The sequence below is a fragment of the Rhinoraja longicauda genome, chromosome 23, assembly GCF_053455715.1.
Source record: "Rhinoraja longicauda isolate Sanriku21f chromosome 23, sRhiLon1.1, whole genome shotgun sequence".
NCBI classification, from domain to species: domain Eukaryota; kingdom Metazoa; phylum Chordata; class Chondrichthyes; order Rajiformes; family Arhynchobatidae; genus Rhinoraja; species Rhinoraja longicauda.
The window spans coordinates 33,022,420-33,047,992 of record NC_135975.1 but is presented as its reverse complement, the minus strand read 5'-3'; the positions used below and the strand labels follow the sequence as shown (position 1 = coordinate 33,047,992).

General features: G+C 49.2%; 1 protein-coding gene across 3 annotated transcripts in view; it reads right to left on the bottom strand.

The window, feature by feature from the left end:
* The window catches only part of rassf8b (Ras association domain family member 8b), a 97,830-nt gene that overhangs the window by 33,000 nt on the left and 39,257 nt on the right, over window positions 1-25,573 (bottom strand). Inside the window, exons 1-2 of one of the 3 annotated variants that reach the window (XM_078420018.1) lie at window positions 22,037-22,137; window positions 2,932-3,096 (exon numbers count right to left, since the gene is read on the bottom strand). In XM_078420018.1, coding sequence (XP_078276144.1) covers window positions 2,932-3,034 — 103 coding nt within the window. In that variant the 5' untranslated portion in view covers window positions 3,035-3,096; window positions 22,037-22,137. Of the gene's footprint in view, window positions 1-2,931; window positions 3,097-11,105; window positions 11,351-22,036; window positions 22,138-25,573 lie in introns of those variants that run through there. The other 2 variants (XM_078420017.1, XM_078420016.1) reach the window with 2 other exon arrangements.

The following is a 25,573-nucleotide window of genomic DNA, read 5'->3' as shown; positions in this document are numbered from 1 at the left end:
CAGCACCCGTAGTCGGGATCGAACTCGGGTCACTGGCGCTGTAAGGCAGCGACTCTACCACTGTGCCACCGTGCCGCCTTCCCTGGCCTTTGATCCAATCATCTGCCCATCAAACACCTCCCCCCCCCCCGCCTTTGCCAACCTACTATCTTCACTATACCCAAACTGCCCCAAACTGAAATCAGTACATTCTAAGATTAGGATTCCTGTCCTTCGTCAGTCAGAGCACTGAATATAGAAGCTGGGAGGTCATGTTACAGTTGTATAAGACATTGGTGAGGGCCACATTTGGAGTGTGGTGTTCAGCTTTGGGCACCATGTTGTAGGAAAGACGTTGTCAAGCAGGAAAGAAGGAAGAAGATGAACGAGGATGTTGCCAGACTCAGGGGCCTGTGCTTAGTGTAGAGATACAGCGCGGAAACAGGCCCTTTTGGCTCACCGGGTCCACGCCGACCAGCGATCCCCGCACATTAACACCAGGGACAATTTTTACACACACTAAGGACAATTTTTACATTTACCAAAGCCAATTAACCTGCAAACCTGTACGTCTTTGTAGTGTGGTGGGAAACTGGAGCACCCGGAGAAAACCCACGCAGGTCACGGGGAGAACTTACAGACAGATCCGGTAGTCGGGATGGAACCTGGGTCTCTGGCGCTGCATTCGCTGGAAGGCAGCAACTCTACCTAAAGGGAGAGGTTGAGCAGGGGGGATCGCTGGGCGGTGCAGACTCGGTGGGCCGACAGGGCCTGTTTCCGCGCTGTATCCCCAAATAAAACCTAGCATCTGCAGTTTCTCAAAGATATCTGTTTTCACTGTTCCCCTATGGTCCATGAAGTTCAATTACCTGACGTACTAGACCTTAGCTGACCAGGCACATTTGTCAGTGTGCATAAACACATTGCCAGTGGCTACAGTGTGTCGAGGGAACAATATTGGACTGATAAGTAAGCAAGTGGGACAAGAAATAATTTCACGGTTAACTTGTAAACCAACTGACAGTAACAGAAACTGGGAGGAAAGAGCTCGCCAGGACCCAGTGCAGTTGATTATATAACATCCAAGAGACAAGTGAGGGGTTCACCATTGAAGCCTAGTTTAGTTTAAAGATATAGCGCGGAAACAGGCCCTTCGGCCCAACAGGTCCGCGCCGCCCAGCGATCCCCGCACACTAACACTATCCTACACCCACTAGGGACAATTTTTACATTTACCAAGCCAATTACCTGTACGTCTTTGGAGTGTGAGAGGAAACCGAAGGACTCGGAGAAAAACCCATGCAGGTCACGGGGAGAACGTGCAAACTCCGTACAGACAGCACCGTAGTCGGGATCGAACCCGGGTCTTCGGTGCTGCATTCGCTGTAAGGCAGCAACTCTACCGCTGCGCCACCGTGACCGCCCAATCAGCCACAAGTTGCTCACACAGCAAACTGTTCATGTTCATAAGCTATAGGAACAGATTTAGGCCATTCGGCCCATCAAGTCTACTCCACCATTCAATCATGGCTGATCTATCTCTCCCTCTCAACTCCACTCTCCTGCCTTCTCCCCATAACCTCTGACACCCGTACTGATCAGGAATCTAGCAATCCCCGCCTTAGAAATATCCAATGATTTGGCCTCCACAGCCTTCTGTGACCATGAGTTCCACAGATTCACCACCTTCGGACTAAAGAAACTCTTCCTCACCTCATTTCTAAAGGTACATCTTTTATTCTGTGGCTATGTGCTCTGGTCCTAGACTCTACCAATAGTCCACATCCACTATCCAGGCCCTTCACTTTTCGGTAAGTTTCAATGAGGTCCCTCCTCATTCTTCTAAGCTCCAGCGAGTACAGGCCCAGTGCTGTCAAACGCTCACCATGTGCTAACCCACTCATTCCTGGGATCATTCTCGTAAACCTCCTCTGGACCCTCTCCAGAGACAGCAAATCCTTCCTGAGATATGGTGCCCAACGTGGCTCACAAGACCCTAAATGTGGTCTGACCAGTTCCTTATAGAGCCTCAGCATTACATCCCTGTTTTTAATATTCTAGTGTACTCGAAATAAATGCTGGCATTGCATTTGCCTTCCTTACTACTGATTCGACTTGCAGGTTAACTACCGTAGAATGGGCAAGGCAAGCACAGCTCAGACCCAAGACACTGTGGCCATGCTTGGATTCCACTTGTGGACAGAACGTGGACAAGGCAGCACGGTGGCGCAGCGATAGAGTTGCTGCCTTACAGCGCCCGAGACCCAGGTTCCATCCTGACTACGGGTGCTGTCTGTACGGAGTTTGTACGTTCTCCCCGTGATCACGTGGGTTTTCTCCGGTCGCTCCGGTTTCCTCCCACACTCCAAAGACGTACAGGTTTGTAGGTTAATTAGTTTGGTACGATTGTAAACTGTCCCTTCTGTGTGTGTAGGATAGTGTTAGTGTGCGGCGATCGCTGGTCAGTGCGGACTCGGTGAGCTGACTGGCTTGCTTCTGCATTGTATTTCTAAACTAAAGTAATATTAGTTTAGTTTAGAGATGCAGCGTGGAATCAGGCCCTTCGGCCCACCGAGTCTGCACTGACCAGCGATCCCCGCACACTAACACTACCCTACGTACACACAACAGAGAAAAGTTACATTTGCACCAAGCCAATTAACCAACAAATCTGCACGTCTTTGGAGTGCGGGAGGAAAACGAAGATATCGGAGAAAACCCTCGCAGGTCACGGGGAAAACGTGCAAACTCCGTACAGACAGCGCCCGCAGTCAGGATGGAACCCGGGTCTCGGGCGCTGAAAGGCAGCAACTCTACCGCTGCGCCACCCGTCTAATCTAAACACTGAATGGCTAAACGGTGAAGGGAAATGGCTCCCGGTCGGACGAGAGGCTGGCTGGTCTGGCCCCGCTCACACCCGCAAACAGGGTGCCCCGGGCATCAGCAGCTTACCGATTGCCTGGGCGAGGGCAATGACCACCTCCTGGCAGGTTGTGGCCTCGGTGACACCGCACACGATGCGCTGGACTCCATCGACCCACACCTTCAACTCCATCACGCACCATCAGCTCAGTCCAGGCCCACGCACCATCAACAACGCAGGGGCACAATCAGCGTCTGTAACACACCACACATCCACGGTTAGCACACGCGCACACAAACAAAGACAATAGACCACTCCACCCTAAAAACTGTAGTGTGTCACGGCGCCATTTCAGTAGGCAGAAACTTGCAGAAACATTTTCTGTGAATTGGTAGATGAGTTAAATTCTGCATTTTGATGGTATCATCACACATACTGTTCCCCCACAACACTGATTACACTGCGAGAGGCAGAGCGGACGGCGGGTTTTGCTTACTAAAATGGCGGATGTTCCGCTCCTTTGCGGACTACACTTCAGTAGAGGCGATTTCGACGGAGTGGTTCATCTTGCTCCTCTAGTATTGGCCCTTCGAGCCAGCACCGCCATTCATTGTGATCATGGCTGATCATCTACAATCAGTAACCCGTGCCTGCCTTCTCCCCATATCCTTTGATTCCACTAGCTCCTAGAGCTCTATCTAACTCTCTTTTAAATTCATCCAGTGAATTGGCGGGTGTCAGAGGTTATGGGGAGAAGGCAGGAGAATGGGGTTAGGAGGGAGAGATAGATCAGCCATGATTGAATGGCGGAGTAGACTTGATGGGCCGAATGGGACTAATTCTACTCCTATTCCTCACATCATCATAATAAACAATTGATCTTCCTGCATTACCAAGCGCTGTAAAAACAATGAAGAAACTTGCTAGCAGGCTGATGATTCCCTGATGATTTATTGCATTTTTTAATTAGGAATGGTGGTCAAACACAAAGGCACGCTGGAGTTTAAAATGCCTGCTGGAGGAATGCCAGGAACGTGTTGCATTCACATTAAAACCATCGGCTGCACAAGCTACACAAGAGCCAGTGACTGTCAGAACATCACAGGGAGGCCAAAACTCAATTTCAGCTGTCACCTGCTGCTTAATAACAGGCCCCATCCATCAACAAGGCTCAGTGGGTGTACAACTCCACCATGTCCAGCTTACTGAACACACGCTAATCCCAGGGGTCACCCGTCGGGAACGAAACAAATGAACTGGGGAAAGGTCAGTCTGAAGAGGGAGTCTCAACCCGAAACACCACCTTTGGTTTAATGTAGAGGTACAATGTGACCCACCGAGTCGGCGCCGACCAGCGATCCCCGCACACTAGCACTATCCTACACACACTAGGGACAGTTTACACTTACACCAAGCCAATAAACCTACAGACCTGCACGTCTTTGGAGTGTGGGAGGAAAGCAAAGATCCCAGAGAAAACCCACGCAGGTCACGGGAAGAACGTACAAACTCCGCACAGACAGCGCCCGTAGTCAGGATCAAACCCGGATTTCTGGTGCAGTAAGGCAGCAACTCTACCGCTGTGCCACCGTCCTGCCCGTTCTATCCATGTTCTCCAGAGAGGCTGCCTGACACGCTGAGTTACTCCAGCGCTTTGTGTCTTTTTTTTGTATCAACCAGCATCTGCAATCCTTTGCTTCGACAAGCAAACTGTTTAGTTTAGTTGTAGTTTAGAGATACAGCATGGAAACAGGCCCTTCGGCCCACAGAGTCCATGCCGACCATCGATTACCCGTTCACAATAGTTCTGTGTTATCCCACTTTCTCATCCACTCCCTACACATTAGGGGTACTTTACAGAGGGCCAATTAACCTACAAACCCGCACGTCTTTGTGACATAGAAACATACAAAACGGGTGCAGGAGGAAACCTGAGCACCCGAAGCAAACCCACGAGGTCTCAGGGAGAACGTGCAAACTCTGCACACAGACAGCGCCCAAGGTCAGGATTGATCCCGGGTCTTTGGCGTGGTGAGGCAGCGGCTCTACCAGCTGCTCCACTGTGCTGCCAGCGTTCACAGTGACAAATGGCGACGGTCAGCAGAGATTCAATGGTAGCGCCACAAAATATTCCTTCTCGGAATCATAGAGCACAGAAACAGGCCATTTGGCCCAACTCATCCTTGCCCACCGAGATGCCCCATCTGAGCCAGTCCTCTTTGCACCCGCTTGCCCCAGATCCCTCTCGACCGTTCCTATGCATGCACCAGTCCCAATGTTGGTCTGAACCTTTAAACCTTGTCATTTACACGCTTGAATTTACTTTCTTGCAGAGCTTTGCAGACATCTGAACTGCAATAGTGAGAGGGAACCTAAAAGATAAACAGAAGTTAGGGCGGCACGGTGGCGCAGCGGTAGAGTTGCTGCCTTACAGCAAATGCAGCGCCGGAGACCCGGGTTCGATCCCAACTACGGGCGCCGTCTGTACGGAGTTTGTACGTTCTCCCCGTGACCTGCGCGGGTTTTCACCGAGATCTTCGGTTTCCTCCCACACTCCAAAGACGTGCAGGTTTGTAGGTTAATTGGCTTGCTGTAAATGTAAAAATTGTCCTTAGTGGGTGTAGGATAGTGTTAATGTGCGGGGATCGCTGGTCGGCGCGGACCCGGTGGGCCGAAAGGGCCTGTTTCCGTGCTGTATCTCTAAACTAAACTAAAAGTTCTTTGATTACTGAAGATGCACTTAATTCATCCAATTATGTCACATTCTAGCTTTGAAAAATTAAATGTCACACATTAACAAAAAATTAATTAAGATGCATTAATTCATCTATAATCAAAAGTTTTTGTTCGCTGACAATGACTGAGCTGTTTCCTAGTGCCTGAGTATTGGCACACAAGACCAAAAGACATAGGAGCAGAATTAGGCCATTCAGCCCATCGAGTCTGTTTTGCCACTCGATCATGGCTGATCTATCTCTCCCTCTCAACACCATTCTGCTGCCTTCTCCCCATAACCTTTGACCCCCTGACTAACCAAGAACGCTGCTTTAAAAATACCCAATGACTTGGTCTGCGGCAATGAATTCCAGTTTCATCATTCTCTGGCTAAAGAAATTCCTCCTCATCTCCTTTTATTCTGAGGCTGTGGCCTCTGGTCCTAGATTTTACCACTAGAGGAAACATCCTCTCCACTTCCATTCAATCTAGACCTTTCACTATTCGGTAGGTTTCAATGAGGTTCCCCTCCCCCCATCCTTCTAAACTCCAGCGAGTACAGGCCCAGTTCCATCAAACGCTCATCAAACATTAACCCAATCATTTCCAGACACATGACTCTTCCTAACTTAGACAGGGCATCTTGGTTGGCACTAGGGTTGCCAACTGTTCCGTATTAACATCCCGTATTTTGGGCCAAATTGATTTGTCCCGTAAGGGTCCGCCCTTGTCACGTATTAGGCCCGCGGGCTGCTGTCGGCTGGGACAGTTTGGGCTAACGGAGTGTGTTCGGGGCCGAGTGTGTTCGCCTGTCGAAGGTTGCGTAGCAACCCGCCTCCCGGCCCGGGTGGCCGCCATTGGTGGAGCGGGAGCACGTGGCCGCTGGCTGGGTGAGGTCACATGGGGTGACGTCACCTTGTCCCGTATTTGGGAGTGAGGAAGTTTGCAACCCTAGTTGGCTTAGACAAGTTGAGCATGGACCAGAGAAGAACACAACTTTGCAACCACAGATACACGATAAACTTCACAGACGATGCGTTCAGGATTGGGGGGCATGTTGCTTCATTAATCTCGATCCCAATCACATGCCAGAGGTCACATTACCCCAGTGTGAGAGCACCACATGTCCAAATCGTTCCTCTGCTGCACAAACCCAAATTGTACTCTGCAATAGTCCGGTCGGTGACACGCTGTCTACAAACCTGAAGGGCAACACTTCAGAGGAAACCCACGCAACTTCCAGATGTTAAAGGCGGCACGGTGGCGCAGCGGTAGAGCTGCTGCCTTGCAGTGCCAAAGACCCGGGTTCGATCCTGACTACGGGTGCTGTCTGTACAGAGTTTGAATGCTTTCCCCGTGACCTGTGTGGATTTTCTCAGAGATCTTCCGTTTCCACCCACACTCCAAAGACGTACAGGTTTGTGGGTAAATTGTCCTTAGTGTGGGTAGGATAGTGTTAATGTGCGGGGATCGCTGGTCGACACGGACTCGGTGGGCCGAAGGGCCTGTTTCCTCATTGTAACTCTATATCTGTATCTCTAAGCTAAACTAAACGAAATTAGTGAAAGTTAGAACAATGGACCTCCATCATCTGCAGCATCGAATGCTAAATTTGAGTTTAGTTTAGCGATACAGCACAGAAACAGGCCCTTTGGCATTGGGCCTGTACTCGCTAGAGTTTAGAAGGATGAGGGGGGAACCTCATTGAAGCTTACCACATAGTGAAAGGCCTGGATAGAGTAGATGTGGAGAGGATGTTTCCACTGGTGGGGAAGTCTAGGACCAGAAGTCATAGACTCAGAATAAAAGGATGTTCTTTTAGGAATGAGATGAGGAGGAATTTCTTTAGTCAGAGGGTGGTGAATCTGTGGAATTCATTGCCACAGACGGCTGTGGAGGCCAAGTCAATGGATATTTTTAAGGCCGAGATTGATAGATTCTTCGTTAGTATGGAGGTGTCAGGGGTTATGGGGAGAAGGCAGGAGAATGGGGTTGAGAGGGAGAGATAGGTCAGCCATGATTGAATGACGGAGTAGACTTGATGGGCCGAATGGCCTAATTCTGCTCTTATCACTTATGAACATGAACTTTAAGGCCAAGACGTCTCTATATTTTGAAGAACTTGACACTTAAGAGGTACAAGATGGAAACGTTGCAACTCTGTGCACTGCCTCAATTACAATCGTCGCGTTCTTATGCTTGTGTACGATTAAGCTTGGGTATAGTATGATTTTACAGGATTGTAGGCCGAACAGAGCATTTCACTGTACAGGTGCTCCTCGACTTACGATGGGGTTACGTACCGATAAACCCACCGTAAACCGAAAATATCCTAAGTCGAAAATGCATTTAATACACCTAACCTACCGAGCATCAAAACCACCTAACCTGGACATGATGGGATGCAAAAACACAAAGCACTCCATCCAAAAAGCGCTGGCACTGTAGAGTATGGGTTGCTTACACTCGTGATCACGTGGCTGACTGGGAGCTGTGGCTAGCTGCCGTTGCCCAGCATCACGAGAGAGTATCGTACCGCATATCACTAGAAACATAGACAATAGGTGCAGGAGGAGACCATTCGGCCCTTCGAGTCAGCACCGCCATTCATTGTGATCATGGCTGATCACCCACAATCTGTAACCCGTGCCTGCCTTCTCCCCATATACCTTGATTCCGCTAGCCCCTAGAGCTCTATTTAACCCTCTTTTAAATTCATCCAGTGAATTGGACATCCACTGCCCTCTGTGGCAGAGAATTCCACAAATTCACAACTCTCTGGGGGAAAAAGTTTCTTCTCACCTCAGTTTTAAATGGCCTCCCCTTTATTCTGAGACTGTGTGGCCCCTGGTTCTGGACCCCGAGAAAAGATCAAAATTCAAAGTACGGTTTCTACTGAACGTGTATCGTTTTTGCACCGTGGTAAAGTCGAAATATCGTAAATTAAAGCATCGTAAGCCGATGAGCATCTGTACTTACAGTACATGCGACAGTAAGGTACCATTGTGAGAAAGTAACAAGTCCCTATGGGTTAATTGAACAACTAGTGGTCAGGTATCTCACTGATAGCATGTTACACAAAGTTCAACATGTCCTGGTGCTACACTTTGTACAAAGAAAACACTCAGTGGAACACCAAGGGTGTAAATTAAAACAATAGTCCGAGATAAGACTTAGCAACAAGACAAATGCTGACTTCCTAATTTTAGTTTGAAGAAGGGTCTCGACCCAAAACGTTGCCCATTGCTTTTCTCCAGAGATGCTGCCTGTCCCGCTGAATCACTCCAGCATTCTGTGTCTATCTTCCTGTTTGGAGAATGGGTTGCAATTTATCTGCTACAGTACAGCACGGGAACAGGCCCTTCGGCCCGCAATGTCTGTGCCCAACAACGATGCCAAGTTAAACATAATCCATATCCGTGTGCCTATCCAATAGCCCCTTAAACGCCCCTATCGTATCTGCCTCCCCTGGCAATGTGTTCCAGGAGCCCACCACTCTGTGTACAGATGCTCCCCAACTTACGATGCTTCCACTTTACGAATGGTGCAAGCGCTGGGCAACGGCAGCGAGCCGCAGCGAGCTTACGGCCAATTGATCGGGTGTGATTAAATGCATTTTCCACTTACGATATTTTCGGTTTACGATGAGCTTATCGGAATGTATCCCCATCCTGCAACCCATGTTTCTATGTAACTTGAGGAGCAACGGTATTTAAAAAAACCTTGTCCTTTAAACCACCCCTCTCTTCTTAAAGCCTTTGACATTTCCACTGTGGGGGAAATGGTTCTGACTGTCAGACCTCCCAACATTTGATTTTACAAATTCATAATTTCGATGTCCAAAATTCCGAATTTTACATCAAAATTCATAATACGGTGCGTAATGCAACTTTTCAGCAAAAAAAAAGTATGCGCGCCAAATGCGCGTACGCGTAGCGCTACATTCACGTGTGAAAAACGACTATTATTTCCAACAGTCTGTAGTTCTTGGACTACATGTACAATGTCAGGCCTATCATGAGTATATTCTGCTATTTATAGAAAGGTTATTGAACAGAAATACTTCTTACAACACAAAGAAAAAACTGTTTTGTTTTGTTTTTTCAAGTTTGCTTTTTCCTTACACATCCCAATTCTCTTGGTATTGAATAAAAGAACAATGGGCATAAAAAGTATGACTAAGTTATGAAGAGTTTCATTTAAAACTGCACATACCTAATTTCATTGAAGACATACTTGCTCCAGTGGTCTTCAACAGCAAATCACAACGGTCCATGTCCCCTGCACTCCCCCCCACTATCCTCCCCCCCCCTCTTCCCCCCACCCCTTTCCCCTACTCCCCTCCCCACGAAAGCCACAGGGAGAACATACAAACTCCGTACAGACAGCGTCCGTGGTCAGGATCGAACCCGGGTTTCCGCCACTGTAAGGCAGCAACTCTACTACTGCGTTTAAAGTTTAGTGACCACATGGCCAATAGGCACTAGCACTGGCATACGGAGATCGAAAAATTACCTTCCAATGCTTAGACCACGAGTCTAATTATTTTGTGTAGGAAGGAACTGCAGATGCTGGTTTACACCGAAGATAGACACAAAACGCTGGAGTAACACAGCGGGTCGGGCAGCATCTCTGGAGAGAAGGAATGGTGACGTTTCGGGTCGAGACCCTTCTTCGGACTGACTATTCTCTTGGCTCTCACATCTGCGACACAGTTGCAATGACACACGGTGTTAAAACGTGGACACCGTGCTGGTAGAGGTATCGCAGCAGCAGGGATGCAGCTTGGAACCACTCAGCATGGGCAGAGCCGAGCATCGATCTGTCTCCTCTCCTTCCCACAAAAGCTGGAGGAAGCCAGACCGGTTGCTAAATCCTTATGTGCAGGAAGGAACCACAGATGCTGGTTTAAACCGAAGACAGACGCAACAAGCTGGAGTAACTCAGCAGGACAGGCGGCATCTCTGGAGAGAAGGGATGGGCGACGTTTCCAATCGAGACCCCTCTTAAATCTTTCAGCAGATTGAGCCATGAATAAAACAAAATAACAACTACAGAACTTTACCACTCCTGCTTTTTTATAAAAAAGCTTCTGTCGACTTCAGAATGTCGCTGTGTCTCTAAACTAAAGTGCCGAGGTGTGAAGAAGAAGGGTCTCGACCCCAAAACGTCCCCCATTCCTTCTCTCCAGAGATGCTGCCTGTCCAGCTGAATTGCTCCAGCTTTTTGTGTCTGTCTTCGGTGTGAAGTGGGTCTGCAGTAAGTGGAGCTACACAGCGTTGCGTTCCCTCAGTTGACTGGGAGTGGAGTGCCGCTCCTTGCTGCAAGGGAAGGGGGGCAAGGACTTGCTCAGCTTGGAGGTTACGCATTCCACTGTCCGCTCTCTCAGTGTGCTCTCTGTCGGACCCACTCTTCCCCCATCCTCGGGGGGCTTGTTGCCCCACACCGGCCGTTCTGCTGCTCCGAACCAAGCTCGAAAGTCAGGCAGGGCAAGAAGAGGAACTTTTGCCCGCTCGCTTAAACTACAGAGAAATAAAAGAATGCATACCTCGGTAGGGGACGGGTCCCTCTGCTGCGACATTCCGTGAGTCCCCCCCCTCCATCTCTATGCCATCTGGAATGTTGAGAGCTAACAGCAGAACGGTACTGTGGCGCAACTCCAAAGTACTGGAAGCCAGGGTCAGGTTATTAAGAACCACCTCTTGCACAGGGAGGGGGAGGTGGGGAGGAGAGGAGAGGAGAGGAGAGTGGAGGGGGCCGCTGAGCGCGGAGAGGAAAGAGCTGACATCAGCTGTTCTGTGGAAACCGAGCCCAATCTGCCTGCTTATGGTGACAGGGTGAGCAATTGATGGCTTCTGCCGAGGGCTCTTGTCCTAATAAAGTTAGCGTCCTGCCCCTCAGCCGGAATGATCGCGGTTTAAGGCCCTTTCAAGATTCCAGAGTGTTTTATTGTCATGTGTCCCAGACAGAACAATATACTTCTTCCTTGCAGCAGCACGACTGAATATGTAAACATAGTGCACTGTGAACAATATAATCAATGCAAAAGAGTTCAGTATATACACACAAATATATACATATATATAGAAAAATATACATATACACACACATATATATATACAGTATATACACATATATACTAAACTTTTTTAGTTTGAACTACATACACACACACACACACACATATATATATATATATATATAAATAGAAGGTATTTATTCACAAAATGCTGGAGTAACTCAGCAGGTCAGGCAGCATCTCAGGAGAGAAGGAATGGGTGACGTTTCGGGTCGAGACCCTCCTTCAGACTATACACGCACACATATATACATACATATATACGCACACACACGTGTGTGTCTGTATGCGTGTGTGTATATATATACCCATAGTTCAAATTAATAGCGTTCAACACACACACACACAATTTAGTGCAAAAAGATCAAACAAATGCCCCCAAGTCTATGTAGCTCATTTTAGGTCGTTGTGTTTAATAGCCTGATAGAATCTGTTCCTGAACCTGGACATTACAGTTTTCAGGCTCCTGTACCTTCTTCCCGATGGCAGGGGTGAAATGAGTGCGTGGCCAGGGTGGTGTGGGTCTCTGAAGATGTCGGCTGCCTTTCTGAGGCAGCGACTCTGATAAATCCCTTCGATGGTGGGGAGGTCAGACCCGGTGATGGACTGGGCAGTGATCACAACCACCTTGCCTAACCAGACCTCCCAACATTTGATTTTACAAATTCATAATTTTGATGTCCAAAATTCAGAATTTTACATCAAAATTCATAATAATGCAACTTTTCAGCAAAAAAAAAGTATGCACGCCAAATGCGCGTACGCGTTGCGCTACATTCATGTGTGAAAAACTACTATTATTTCCAACAGTCTGTAGTTCGTGGACTACATGTACAATGTCAGGCCTATCATGACGATATTTTGCTATTTATAGAAAGGTTATTGAACAGAGATACTTTTTGCAACACAAAGAAAAAATGTTTTGTTTTTTTTTCTATTTTGCTTTTTCCTTACACAAAATGTATAACTAAGTTATGAAGAAAGAGTTGATATATGCGACTCAACTACGCGTATGGAAGTACTTGTTGAAGTAAATTCGCACATTAATTGACGATCAGCCCAAAAAGGTGGTAATTGGCTTTTCTGCTGTGTTTTATATTTTAACCCTGTCTTAATTAATTAATATGGTTATATAATCGTGCACTTAAATTTAATATTTACTCATTACAGTTCCACCACTGATCTTCTGGCACTCTTGGTTCCAGAGCTTTGCTGGTTTATCCAGCTGGCCAAGGAAGTCGCTCGGCGATGGGGATAGATGTGCTGGTTCCAGCTGGGCTGGAGTTCCAGAGGCCCCGGCCGCAGGTTGCAAATTCAACCCACCGATTGGCCATGGAAATCCCAATGAGGTCGAGATTGGCTGCCTTGCCCAGCCTAGGTGCCACATTTTCGGGGAGACTTCCAGGGCGCGTGGGGGGGGGATTTCTTGCGGATCCCCTAGCGACCTCTGGCGGCCGAATTGAAGTCTCGATGAGGTCGAGATTGGCTGCCTTGCCCAGCCTAGGTGCCACATTTTCGGGGAAACTTCCAGGCCGGGGGGGGATTTCTCGTGGAACCCCTAGCGGCCAAATTGACAAATTGCAATTACCGACTGTTTTGCGGAAAAATGTGAGGCGAAATCGGAATGGCGGAGATTAAATAAGAAAGCGGAAACTTTCCACCAAATTCAGAAGGGTTGGGAGGAGTGCCTAACGCTTGATTTCTTGGCAAGTTAACATGCAAATGGGAGCAAACTTATCCTCGTTCTTATTTTGTCGGGTTCTCCGCACAGGGGGTGACAGGTTAAGACATTTGAGGGAAATTCTCCTGATGGAGGAAGGAGGTGGAGATGGCTCTGGGGTAGATTGGAGATGAGGGACTTAACCAGGCGGCACGGTGGCGCAACGGTGACGTTGCTGCCTGACAGCGCCGGAGACCCGGGTTCGATCCTGACCACAGGTGCTGTCTGTACGGAGTTTGCACGTTCTCCCCGTGACCTGCGTGGGTTTTCTCCGAGATCCTCGGTTTCCTCCCACGCTCCAAAGACGTGGAGTTTTGTTGGTTAATTGGCTTGGTATAAATGTACAAATTGTCCGTAGTGCGTGTGTGTAGGATAGCGCTAGTGCGCGGGGATCGCTGGTCGGCGCGGACTTGGCGGGCCTGTTTCCGTGTTGAATCTCTAAACTCAAACAATGCACAAAGACTTCTCTAACTTTTGATAGATCCTCTGTCTCTCTCTTCCCCTCCCCCTTCCCAGTTCTCCCACTATCTTCCTGTCTCCACCTATATCCTTTCTTTGTCCCGCCCCCCTGACGTCAGTCTGAAGAAGGGTCTCGACCCAAAACGCCACCCATTCCTTCTCTCCTAGATGCTGCCTGACCCGCTGAGTTACTCCAGCATTTTGTGATACCTTCAATTTGTACCAGCATCTGCAGTTATCTGCAGTCTTTGAGATGGGAGAGTAAGACTGAACAGCCCGTGAGATGTAAATGTTTACGCCTTGATAAGCCAGTGCTATACATCTTAACGGGGCCCTGGCAGGGAAATATTCAGCCAGGCCAAGCTGTCAAGCCCATTTGAGCCACTGCCATATTAACCGTCCCAGCAAATCTCTTACCACAACAGGCAAGCCGCGGAAAAGAAACATTTTTCCTAAAGCAGTACCAGCAATAATAATGGGCCTTTATTTAAAACAACAGTCCACCAGCTAGCTTGAAGAAGGGTCTCGACCCGAAACGTCACCCGTTCCTTCTCACCAGAGATGCTGCCTGACCCGCTGAGTTACACCAGCATTTGTGTCTGTTCACTTAATATACAAACCAACCCTCTCAGTCACTGTTGCATGCACCCCTGAAAACCGCTAGAACTGCAACACTTTAAGGGCGGCACGGTGGCGCAGCGGTATAGTTGCTGCCTTACAGCGAATGCAGCGCCGGAGACTCAGGTTCGATCCTGACTACGGGTGCTGGCTTTACGGAGTTTGTACGTTCTCCCCGTGACCTGCGAGATCTTTGGTTTCCTCCCACACTCCACAGACGTACAGGTTTGTAGGTAAACTGGCTTGGTAAATGTAAAAATTGTCCCTAGTGGGTGTAGGATAGTGTTAATGTGCGGGGATCGCTGGTCGGCGTGGACCCGGTGGGCTGAAAGGGCCTGTTTCTGCCCTGTAATCTCTAAACTAAACTTAATCAATGCTGAGAACCAATGTTTCAGTAGTTTAGGACTGAGGTACAGTTAAGGTTAGACCAGGGTCAGCGACGCTGTGAATCGTTAGAGCAGTCAGCAGGGATTCATGATTTCACCAACAATGCTTAAAAACCCCGGAGAAATAACGCATAGAACAGCACAGCACAGGAACAGGCCCTTCGGCCCGCAATGTCCGTGCCAAACATGATGCCAAGGCAAACTAACCTTTTGTGGCTCCACATGATTCATATCGTACCATACCCTGCATATCCATGTACCTATCCAAACGTCTCTTCAACACCGCTATCGTATCTGCCTCCATCGTCACCCCTGGCAACACCTTCCAAGCCCCCACCATTTTCTGCGTAAATAAAACTCGCCCCGCACGTTTCCTTTAAACTTTGCCCCTCTCACCTTAGTTTAGCTTCGGTGCACAGATAGGCTACATAGAACGAGCTGCCGGAGGAGGTAGTTGAGGCAATGTTTAAGAAATATTTAGACAGGTACATGGATAGGACAGGTTTTAGAGGGATATGGGCCAAATGCAGGCAGGTGGGACTAGTGTAGATGGGACATGCTGGTCGGCATGGGCAGGTTGGGCCGAAGGGCCTGTTTCCACGCTGTAGCACTCTACCCTGGTGAAAGACTAATCATATCTATTCGACAGGCAAATTGTAGGGGGTTGTGGTTGAGGTTGCTTTAGCTCAGAGATACAGCGCGGAAACAGGCCCTTCGGCCCACCGAGTCCGCACTGACCAGCGATCCCCGCATATTAACACTATCCTATACGCACTAGGGACAATTTTGCACATACACCAAGCCAATTAGCCTACAAACCTGTACGGCTTTGGAGCGTGGGAGGAAACCGAAGATCTCGGAGAAGACCCACGCAGTTCACGGGGAGAAAGTACAAACTCCGTACAGACAGCGCCCGTAGTCGGGATGGAACAGAACCCCTTCTGCCTTCAGTTATTGGCGTTCCACTACATCCATAGATTTGTACCACTGATTCATATGTTATTCAGGTCAAGTCAACGAGCCCATTAGTGCCCCTCCCAATGCACGCCGTTGGCATTTAGTTTTATCTCCAAGTATTTCTCCTTGATTAAAACAAAATTCAACGTGTTTAAACATCCACTCTCAGCATGCCTCCCAAAATATAATGGACACAGGATTTAATTTTGCAAGCATGTACTTTATTAACAAACTATTATGGAGGCTTTGACATTCAAATTCTTGAATAATTCTTGCTTAAGAAGGGCAAGAAAGATAGAAATTTTTCGGGCAATTTCCTATGCAGGTATTCTACTCCAATGCCAGCCATTTAAGAAACATTTAGACGTTTAGACAGGGCAGCACGGTGGCACAGCGGTAGAGTTGCTGCCTTACAGCGCCAGAGACCCGGGTTCCATCCTGACTGCGGGTGCTGTCTGTACGGAGCTTGTACGTTCTCCCCGTGACCTGCGTGGGTTTTCTCCAAGATCTTCGGTTTATTATGTTAATAATATTATAGATTGCCAGCGTCTGCAGGTTTCATCTGGATTTTTCAGGGGAATAATTTTTTTTGCATTGATAATTCTCTCCTTTCACCCAGAGAGTTGTGAATTTGTGGAATTCTCTGCCACAGAATGCAGTGGAGGCTAATTCACTGGATGAATTTAAAAGAGAGTTAGATGGAGCTCTAGGGGCTAGTGGAATCAAGGGATATGGGAAGAAGGCAAGCACGGGATACTAATTGGGGACGATCAGCAATGATCACAATGAATGGCGGTGCTGGCTCGAAGGGCCGAATGGCCACCTCCTGCACCTATTTTTTTATGTTTCTATCTGTTTTCAATCTTCTGGCCAACGCCTACCACAGAATGCCAGATTATATTTGAAGCTAACAGCTAACAGAAGATTCATACTTGTTTGAACTAAGTAATTTGTTGTCGAGACAAGTTCTACGGTTATCCAACTTTCTCATCCACTCCCTATCTCCTAACGGCAATTTACAGAGGGCCAATTAACCTACAAACCCGCACGTCTTTGGGACGTGAGAGGAAACCGGAGCACCCGGAGAAAACCCACGCAGGTCACGGGGGGAACGTACAAACTCCGTACAGACAGCACCTGATGTCAGGATCGAACCCGGGTCTCTGGCGCTGTGAGGCAGCAACTCTACCGCTGTGCCGTTGTGCTGAATGACATTCAATTTTAAGAAGTCTGAAGAAGGGTCTCGACCCGAAACGTCACCCATTCCCTCTCTCCTAGATACTGCCTGACCTGCTGAGTTACTCCAGCATTTTATGATACCTTCAATTTTAAGAGGTTCTGATACACCATGTCCTCACAAAAAAAAGCACTGCTGGTATCTGTAAAAAAGTGCCTGAAAATAGCTGCAGTAAATACATTCTGTTAAACCTTTGACAGAGTATAGAGCATCTGTCATGGGCCTCCTCCATTGTCGTAGTGAGGCCCAGCGCAAATTGGAGGAACAGCATCTCATATTTCGCTTGGGCAGTTTACACCCCAGCGGAATGAACATTGACTTCTCCAATTTCAGATAGTTCCTCTGTCCCTCTCTTTCCCAGTTCTCCCACTAGTCTTCCTGTCTCCGACTACATCCTATCTTTGTCCCGCCCCCCTCCCCTGACATCAGTCTGAAGAAGGGTCTCGACCCCAAACGTCACCCATTCCTTCTCTCCTGAGATGCTGCCTGACCCGCTGAGTTACTCCAGCATTTTGTGTCTACCTTCAACTTGAACCAGCATCTGCAGTTATTTTCCTACACATACAGCATTCTCCCAATCAATTCATCAGGGAATACTCCAAAACACACTCTATCTACTAAAGAAATGTAGTGGACAATCTCCCAAAACTGTTGGTGCCTGAGTGATATGATAACTACGATTATGACACACTGACTATTATTAAACTCTGCATGGAAGACAAACAATTTTAGTGAGTAACAGCCAGTGGAAGATATAGGAAGGAGAGACAAGAAATACATTTATTTTCCCCATGTTAAGTGAATTATACGCACGTAGCTACAATGAAGACATACTTGCTCCAGTGGTCTTCAACAGCAAATCACAACAGTCCATGTCCCACCAACCCCCACTCCCCTCCCCCACCCCTCCCCTCCCCCCTACCCCTCTACTCCCCTCCCCCTACCCCCACTCCCCTCCCCCTACCCCCATCCCCTCCCCCCTACTCCCCTCCCCCTCTTCCCTCCCCCAACCCCCACTACTCTCTCCCACTCCCCCTACCCCCTACTCCCCTCTACCCCCACTCCCCTCCCCTACCCCTTCCCCCTCTACTCCCCTCCCCCCACTCCCCTCCCCCTACCCCCATCCCCTCCACCCTACTCCCCTCCCCCTCTTCCCTCCCCCTCCCCTCCACTCTACCCACATCCCTCCCTCCCTACTCCTCCCACTCCACTCCCCCTCCCCCGCACTCCTCCACTCCCCTCCCACCCCCCTCCCACCCCCCCTCCCCACGCCCACTCCCCCTCCCTTCCTCTGCCCCCACACCCCACACCCACACTCCCCTCCCCCCAACCAAGTCAATTAACCTACAAACCTGAACGTCTTTGGAGTGTGGGAGGAAACTGAAGATCTCGGAGTAAACCCACGCAGGTCACGGGGAGAACGTACAAACTCCGCGCACACAGCACCCGAGGTCAGGATGGAACCCGGGTCTCTGTTGCTGTAAGGCAGCAACTCTACCGCTGCGCCACCGTGCCGCCCACTGGCTGCTCCTTACCCACGCGCTTATGCTGTGCTCAAGCCATTTGCTGCCATTTTCTACGTAACAACTTCAAATGTTCAAATGTATTGAAGATGGGTCCCAACCCAAAAACCCTGTCTGTCCATTTCCCTCCACAGATGCTGCCTGACCCGCTGAGTTCCTCCAGCAGCTTGCTTTTGAACTTCAGCATGTTCCCTGGCAGTAAAGTTCATACATCCCAAGGAGAAATGTGCATATGTACGTGTGAACTCGGTGAAATAAAATGAAGGGCGGCACAGCTGGTAGAACTGCCACCTCACAGCGCCAGAGACCAGGGTTCGATCCTGATCTCGGGGTGCTGTCTGTGTGTGGAGTTCACACGTTTTCCCCGTGGACCGTGTGGGTTTTCTCCAGGTGCTCCGGTTTCCTCTCACATCCCAAAGTGGTGCTGGTTTGTGTGTTAATTGGCCCCCAGTGCGTAGGGAACGGATGAGAAAGTGGGATAACATAGAACTGGTGTGAACGGGATAGTCAGCGCGGACTCGGTGGGCCGAAGGGCCTGTCTCCACGCTGTGTTTCTAAGACTAAATAAAACAACGGTTTGCAAGCCTGGGTGGAGAAGCCTGGAGAATTATCATCTCAAAATAAGACTTCAGACGGTGACCAGACTGGAGGCCCCCCCCCCAGTTCAAGCAGCCTGGCTACACGATGAACATTCAGTTCTCCCAATGTTCCACCAGAACTCCACTTGCAATGCTGTCCAAAAGTACATTCCCAGACAGTGAGGGTACGCAGTCTGTGGACTGCACACTGAATTCCTCGCCGAGCACCACTCGTTTTGAGGTGAACAGCTTTGGGTCTTGCCAAGGTGCAGAAAAGCTTGTTGTGCTCCAGTGGGGGGGAAGTAACTCAGCTGGTCAGACAACGCGAATAAAACCTCCCGTTGACTCGCTGAAGATCCATTTGAGAATTAATTAAATGAGCATTATTATTGTCACGTGTGCCGAGGTACAGTGAAAACCTTTGTTTTAGTTTAGTAATACAGCGAGGAAACAGGCCCTTCGGCCCACCGGGTCCGCGCCGACCAGCGATCCCCGCACATTAACACTATCCGAAAACCAACTAGGGACAATTTTTACATTTACCGAGCCAATTAATCTACAAACCTGTACGTCTTTGGAGTGTGGGAGGAAACCGAAGATCTCGGAGAAAACCCAGGCAGGTCACGGGGACAATAGACAATAGGTGCAGGAGGAGGCCATTCGGCCCCTCGAGCCAGCACCGCCATTCAATGTGATCATGGCTGATCATTCTCAATCAGTACCCCGTTCCTGCCTTCTCCCCATACCCCCTGACTCCGCTATCCTTAAGAGCTCTATCTAGCTCTCTCTTGAATGCATTCAGAGAATTGGCCTCCACTGCCTTCTGAGGCAGAGAATTCCACAGATTCACAACTCTCTGACTGAAAAAGTTTCTGCTCATCTCCGTTCTAAATGGCCTACCCCTTATTCTTAAGAGGAGAACGTACAAACTCCGTTACAGACAGCACCCGTAGTTTGGATCGAACCCGGGTCTCCGGCGCTGCATTTGCTGTAAGGCAGCAACTCTACCGCTGCGCCACCGTGACCGCCATTTTGCATGCTATCCAAACAGATCAGGTATACCATACGTAGATACAATCACGCCAAACTCAAGCACAACAGATAGAGCGAAGGGGGAGATACAGAGTGCAGAATATAGCTCTCAGCATTGCTGCACACCAGTTGCACAGCCAAAACCCAATGTCCGCAATGGGGTAGAGGCCAAATGGTGTTACCCTCACAAATGCAATTAATCAATACTTAAAGGCACACCGTTGAATGTAAATCAGTGAGAGGATTGCAAGTGGATCATGCCTTTATGATCATCACCAACACAACTTCATTCCAATGTGAATCAATCTGCAGAGAGCCTCTCCCTGTTCGGTAAAAACGCCAGCACAAAACGCGGCGCGGATTGTTTAAAGCCGAACGGTGGCAGCATCACACGAGAGGAAAGTCAAACTGAGAGCGTGGCCGGGTTATGGAGGCGGGAGGATCTGAGCAGAGATTGGGAGGCATGGTGGCAACCGACAATAGATGCAGGAGGAGGCCATTCGGCCCTTCGAGCCAGCGCCACCATTCAATATGATCATGGCTGATCATTCTCAATCAGTACCCCGTTCCTGCTCTCGCCCCATACCCCCTGACTCCGCTATCATTAAGAGCTCTATCTAACTCTCTCTTGGCGCAGCGGTAGAGTTGCTGCCTTACAGCGCCAGAGACCCGGGTTCGATCCTGACTACGGGTGCTGTCTGTAGGGAGTTTGCATGTTCTCCCCGTGACCTGCGTGGGTTTTCTCCAAGATCTTTGGTTTCCTTCCGCACTCCAAAGACATGCAGGTTTGTGGTCTCATTGGCTTTGGTAAAGTTGTAAATTGTCCCTGGGTGTGCGTAGGATAGTGCTAGTCTGGTCGGTGCAGACTCGGTGGGCCGAAGGGCCTTCCTCCGCGCCATATCGCTAAACTAAACTGCAAAGCTTGGTGGGCAACACCACCACCGGATACCGACACACAGCAACAACAGCCTCTGGCAAACCTTTCCTAAAGGAAACAACCAGGATACGGGAAATCACGTAGGAGGTAGAAAAAGGCTTTCAAATGAGGTAATTACTGACAGATGCAGGAACCATTGCCAGATAGACAGGGCTGCTAAACTTGAATATTGTGGCGTTGCGATGCATTACAGTTACAATGAATGGACTGCATGTCCATTATGGTGAGTTCTGCTTAGCTGGTGACAGAACAGTATAGAACAAGAACATTGTCCGGCCTGCACGTGATCCATAGCCCTCCTTTCCCTGCGTATCCATGTGCCCGTCTAAAAGCCTCTTGAACGCCACTTTGGTATCGTATCTGCCTCCTCCTCCTCCTCCTCCACCAGCACCAGCACCCCCGGCAGCACCCCCGGCAGCATATTCCAAGCACCCACCACCCTCTGTGCAAAATCAAACCCTCCTGCATATCTCCTTTAAACGTTCCCCCCTCTCACAGTGAAGCTCTGCTACCTCTCATCTATGACATTTACACTCTGGGGGGGGGGGGGGGGGGGGGGGGGGGAAAGGTTCATAAGTTCATAAGTGATAGGAGCAGAATTAGCTCATTCGGCCCATCGTGGATAGGACAGGTTTGGAGGGTTATGGACCAAGCGCAGGCAAGTGGGACATTGTTGGCCGGTGTGGGCGAGTTGGGCCGAAGGGCCTGTTTCCACACTGTAGCAATCTATGACTCTAAGTCCACTCCACCATTCAATCATGGCTGATCAGATAGATACTCCCTCCTAACCCCATTCTCCTGCCTCCCCCCCCCCCCCCCCCCCCCCATAAGCCCTGACACCAGGTTCTGACTGTCTACCATATCTACGCCTCGCCTACTTTTGCACAGTTCTATCGGGTCTCCCCTCGACCTCCAGCGCTCGAGGGACAAAGAGAAGCCCCCAACCGACCCACCTTCAAACGCACAGCTACTCCTTTCTACAGATCATCGGCATCGTTCTGTCGAAGTTGAGAACAGTTCAGCCGCTGGGATGGCCAGGCAATGATTTCCAAACTCCAGCCCCGACTTCAACACCAGCGCCCCTCTCTCCCACTCCTCTCAGCAGCTTAAAAATCCCGATAGAAAATACTAATCAAAACCTCGACCATTTCCCTCACGTCCGGCCTTCCCTGCGCATTCTTGGGTGTAGCCCATAAGGTCCAGATGTTTTTTAATTCTTATTTTTACAGAGGAGTTTCCCACTAACACAGCTCCCTCCACCGTCGTGACCAGCTCTGGAAGTCCCACACTACCTCAGCTCATTCCCGCTACTCAGACGCTCGACCTGACATCTGGTTCTGTCAGTGTGGGTCGGGGAGAAGAGGGGGGGGGGGGGCGGGAAATGTGTAGAAATAAAGAAAAGACGGCAAGGCTAACGGGAAAACAGACTCCAGCTCCAGGTTTCTGGAACGCCGTTCCTTGGAAACCCACGCTTCAAACTCCAGGGAGTCCCAGATTCAAGGCCTGTGGTGAAAACCTTTCCATGCCTCACCACAATTGGCCCGCGTGGATTAGCAGAAAGCAGCAAATGGCGGTTAATTAACTGGGTCTGAACTTAAGTTCGGCAAAAACACACAAGGGTAAGTGTTGCTTCTGCAATCCACATTTTGAAAAAAAGGTTTTACAAACACTTCCCCTCTGAACTGCCAGCGGATTGAAACACTTGGGAAGCTCACAGTCATGAACTAATCTCGCAGCCAAACAATTAGATTAGTGAGAGAGACAGACACACACACAGACAGACACACACACAGACACACAGACAGACACACACACAGACACACACACATAGAAACACAGAAAATAGGTGCAGGTGAAGTCCATTCGGCCCTTAGAGTCAGCACCGCCATTCATTGTGATCATGGCTGATCGTCCACAATCAATAAGCCGTGCTCCCCATTCTCCCCATATCCCTTGATTCCACTAGCCCCTAGAGCTCTATCTAACTCTCTCTTAAATCCATCCAGTGATTTGGCTTCCACTGCTCTCTGTGGCAGAGAGTTCCACAAATTCACAACTCTCTGGGTGAAAAAGTTCCTTCTCACCTCAGTTTTAAATGGCCTCCCCTTTATTCTAAGACTGTGGCCCCTGGTTCTGGACATTGAGAACATTTTTCCTGCATCTAGCTTGTCCAGTCCTTTTATAATTTTATATGTTTCTATAAGATCACCTCTCATCCTTCTAAACTCCAGTGAATACAAGCCTAGTCTTTTCAATCTTTCCTCATATGACAGTCCCGCCATCCCAGGGATCAATCTCGTGAACCTACACTGCACTGCCTCGATTACAAGGATGTCCTTCCCCAAATTAGGAGACCAAAACTGTACACAATACTCCAGATGTGGTCTCACCAGGGCCCTATACAACTGCAGAAGAACCTCTTTACTCCAATACTGAAATCCTCTCGTTATGAAGGCCAACAAGCCATTAGCTTTCTTCACTGCCTGCTGTACCTGCACTCCAACTTTCAGTGACTGGTGTACAAGGACACCCAGGTCTCGCTGCACCTCCCCCTTACCTAACCTAACACCATTGAGACACACACACACAGACACACAACTCTAATCGGTCACCTTTAAAGAGAAAGGCAGTTTAGCACGGGATTGTGCTGGTCTGGTAGACAAGACACAAAATGCTGGAGTAACTCAGTGGGTCGGTCAGCATCTCTGGAGAAAAAGAATAGGTAACTTTTTGGGGCGAGACCCTTCTGGTAAATCCAGAGAGAAGGTGGCTCAGAATTCACCGGGCATGGTTCGAGAACCGAACTTTTGCTTAAAGATAGAGAAAAGGAAAGAAATCGGTCATTGCAGGCTGTCGAGCTGGCTCTGCCCTGTCACACCCCGTTAAGAAGGTGGGAGAAGGTGCAGCAGGGAGATACTGCCGGGCCTGTCTCTGTCACGGACCATATGGTGACTGTCCCTGCACCAGTCTCTCCACCTTAGAAGACGTCACACATGGGCGTCCACCAGGAGAAGGACCCAGCAGGAGGACAATCATACTCGCTGATGATGGGCGGCACAGTGGCGCAGCGCCAGAGGGCGTGCAGCATAGGTTCACCAGGTTAATTCCCGGAATGGCGGGACTGTCGTATGCTGAAAGACTGGAGCGACTAGGCTTGTATACACTGGAATTTAGAAGGATGAGAGGGGATCTTATCGAAACGTATAAGATTATTAAGGGGTTGGACACGTTAGAGGCAGGAAACATGTTCCCAATGTTGGGGGAGTCCAGAACAAGGGGCCACAGTTTAAGAATAAGGGGTAGGCCATTTAGAACGGAGATGAGGAAAAACTTTTTCAGTCAGAGAGTCGTGAATCTGTGGAATTCACTGCCTCAGAAGGCAGTGGAGGCCAATTCTCTCAATGCATTCAAGAGAGAGCTAGATAGAGCTCTTAAGGATAGCGGAGTCAGGGGGTATGAGAAGGAACGGGGTACTGATTGAGAATGATCAGCCAAGGTCACATTGAATGGCGGTGCTGGCTCGAAGGGCCGAAATGCCTACTCCTGCACCTATTGTCAGAGTCCGGGTTCCATCCTGACCTCGGGTGCTGTCTGTCTGTCTCTGTGTGTGTGGAGTTTGCACGTTCTCCCTGTGACTGCGTGGGGGTTTCCTCCGGGTACTCCGGTTTCCTCCCACATCCCAAAGACGTGCGGGTTTGTAGGTTAATCGCCCCTCTGTAAACCGCCCCGAGTGTGTGGCTGGATAACTAATGTGAACAGGTGATCACAATGGTTGGGATGGACTTGATGGACAGAAGGGCCTGTTTCCATGCTGTATCACTCATAGTAAAATAAAACGAAAAAAGTTTCCCGGTTGCCAAACACTTTTATCTCCCCCTCCCATTCACACACAGACCTGTCTGTCCTGGGCCTCCTCCACTGTCAGAGTGAGGCCCAGCGCTAATTGGAGGAACAGCACCTCATATTTCATTTGGGCAGAGTAGGTGAATGGAGGACCAGAGGACATACGTTTAAGGTGGAAAAGATTTAATAGGAATCTGAGGGGGTACCTTTTTCACACAAAGTGGGATGGGTGTACGGAACAAACTGCCAGGGGTAGTTGAGGCAGGAACTATCCCAACATTTAAGAAACATTCAGACAGGTACATGGATATGACAGGTTTGGAGGGACATGGGCTATAGGCAGGTGGGACTAGTGTAGATGGGACATGTTGGTCAGACTGGGCAAGTTGGGCCGAAGGGCCTGTTTCCATGCTGCATGACTCTATCTTTCATTCAATTGTTCTATATCTCTCTATATCACCATCTTTATCTCTTGTTTCCCTTCCCCCTGACTCTCAGTGTGATGAAGGGCCTCAACCCGAAACATCACCATTTCCTTTTCTCCAGAGATGCTGAGCTACTCCAGCTTTTTGAGTCTATCTATCTTCGGTTAAACCAGCGTCTGCAGTTCCTTCCTACACGAAAAAAAGAGTCCGGTGTGCCCGAGG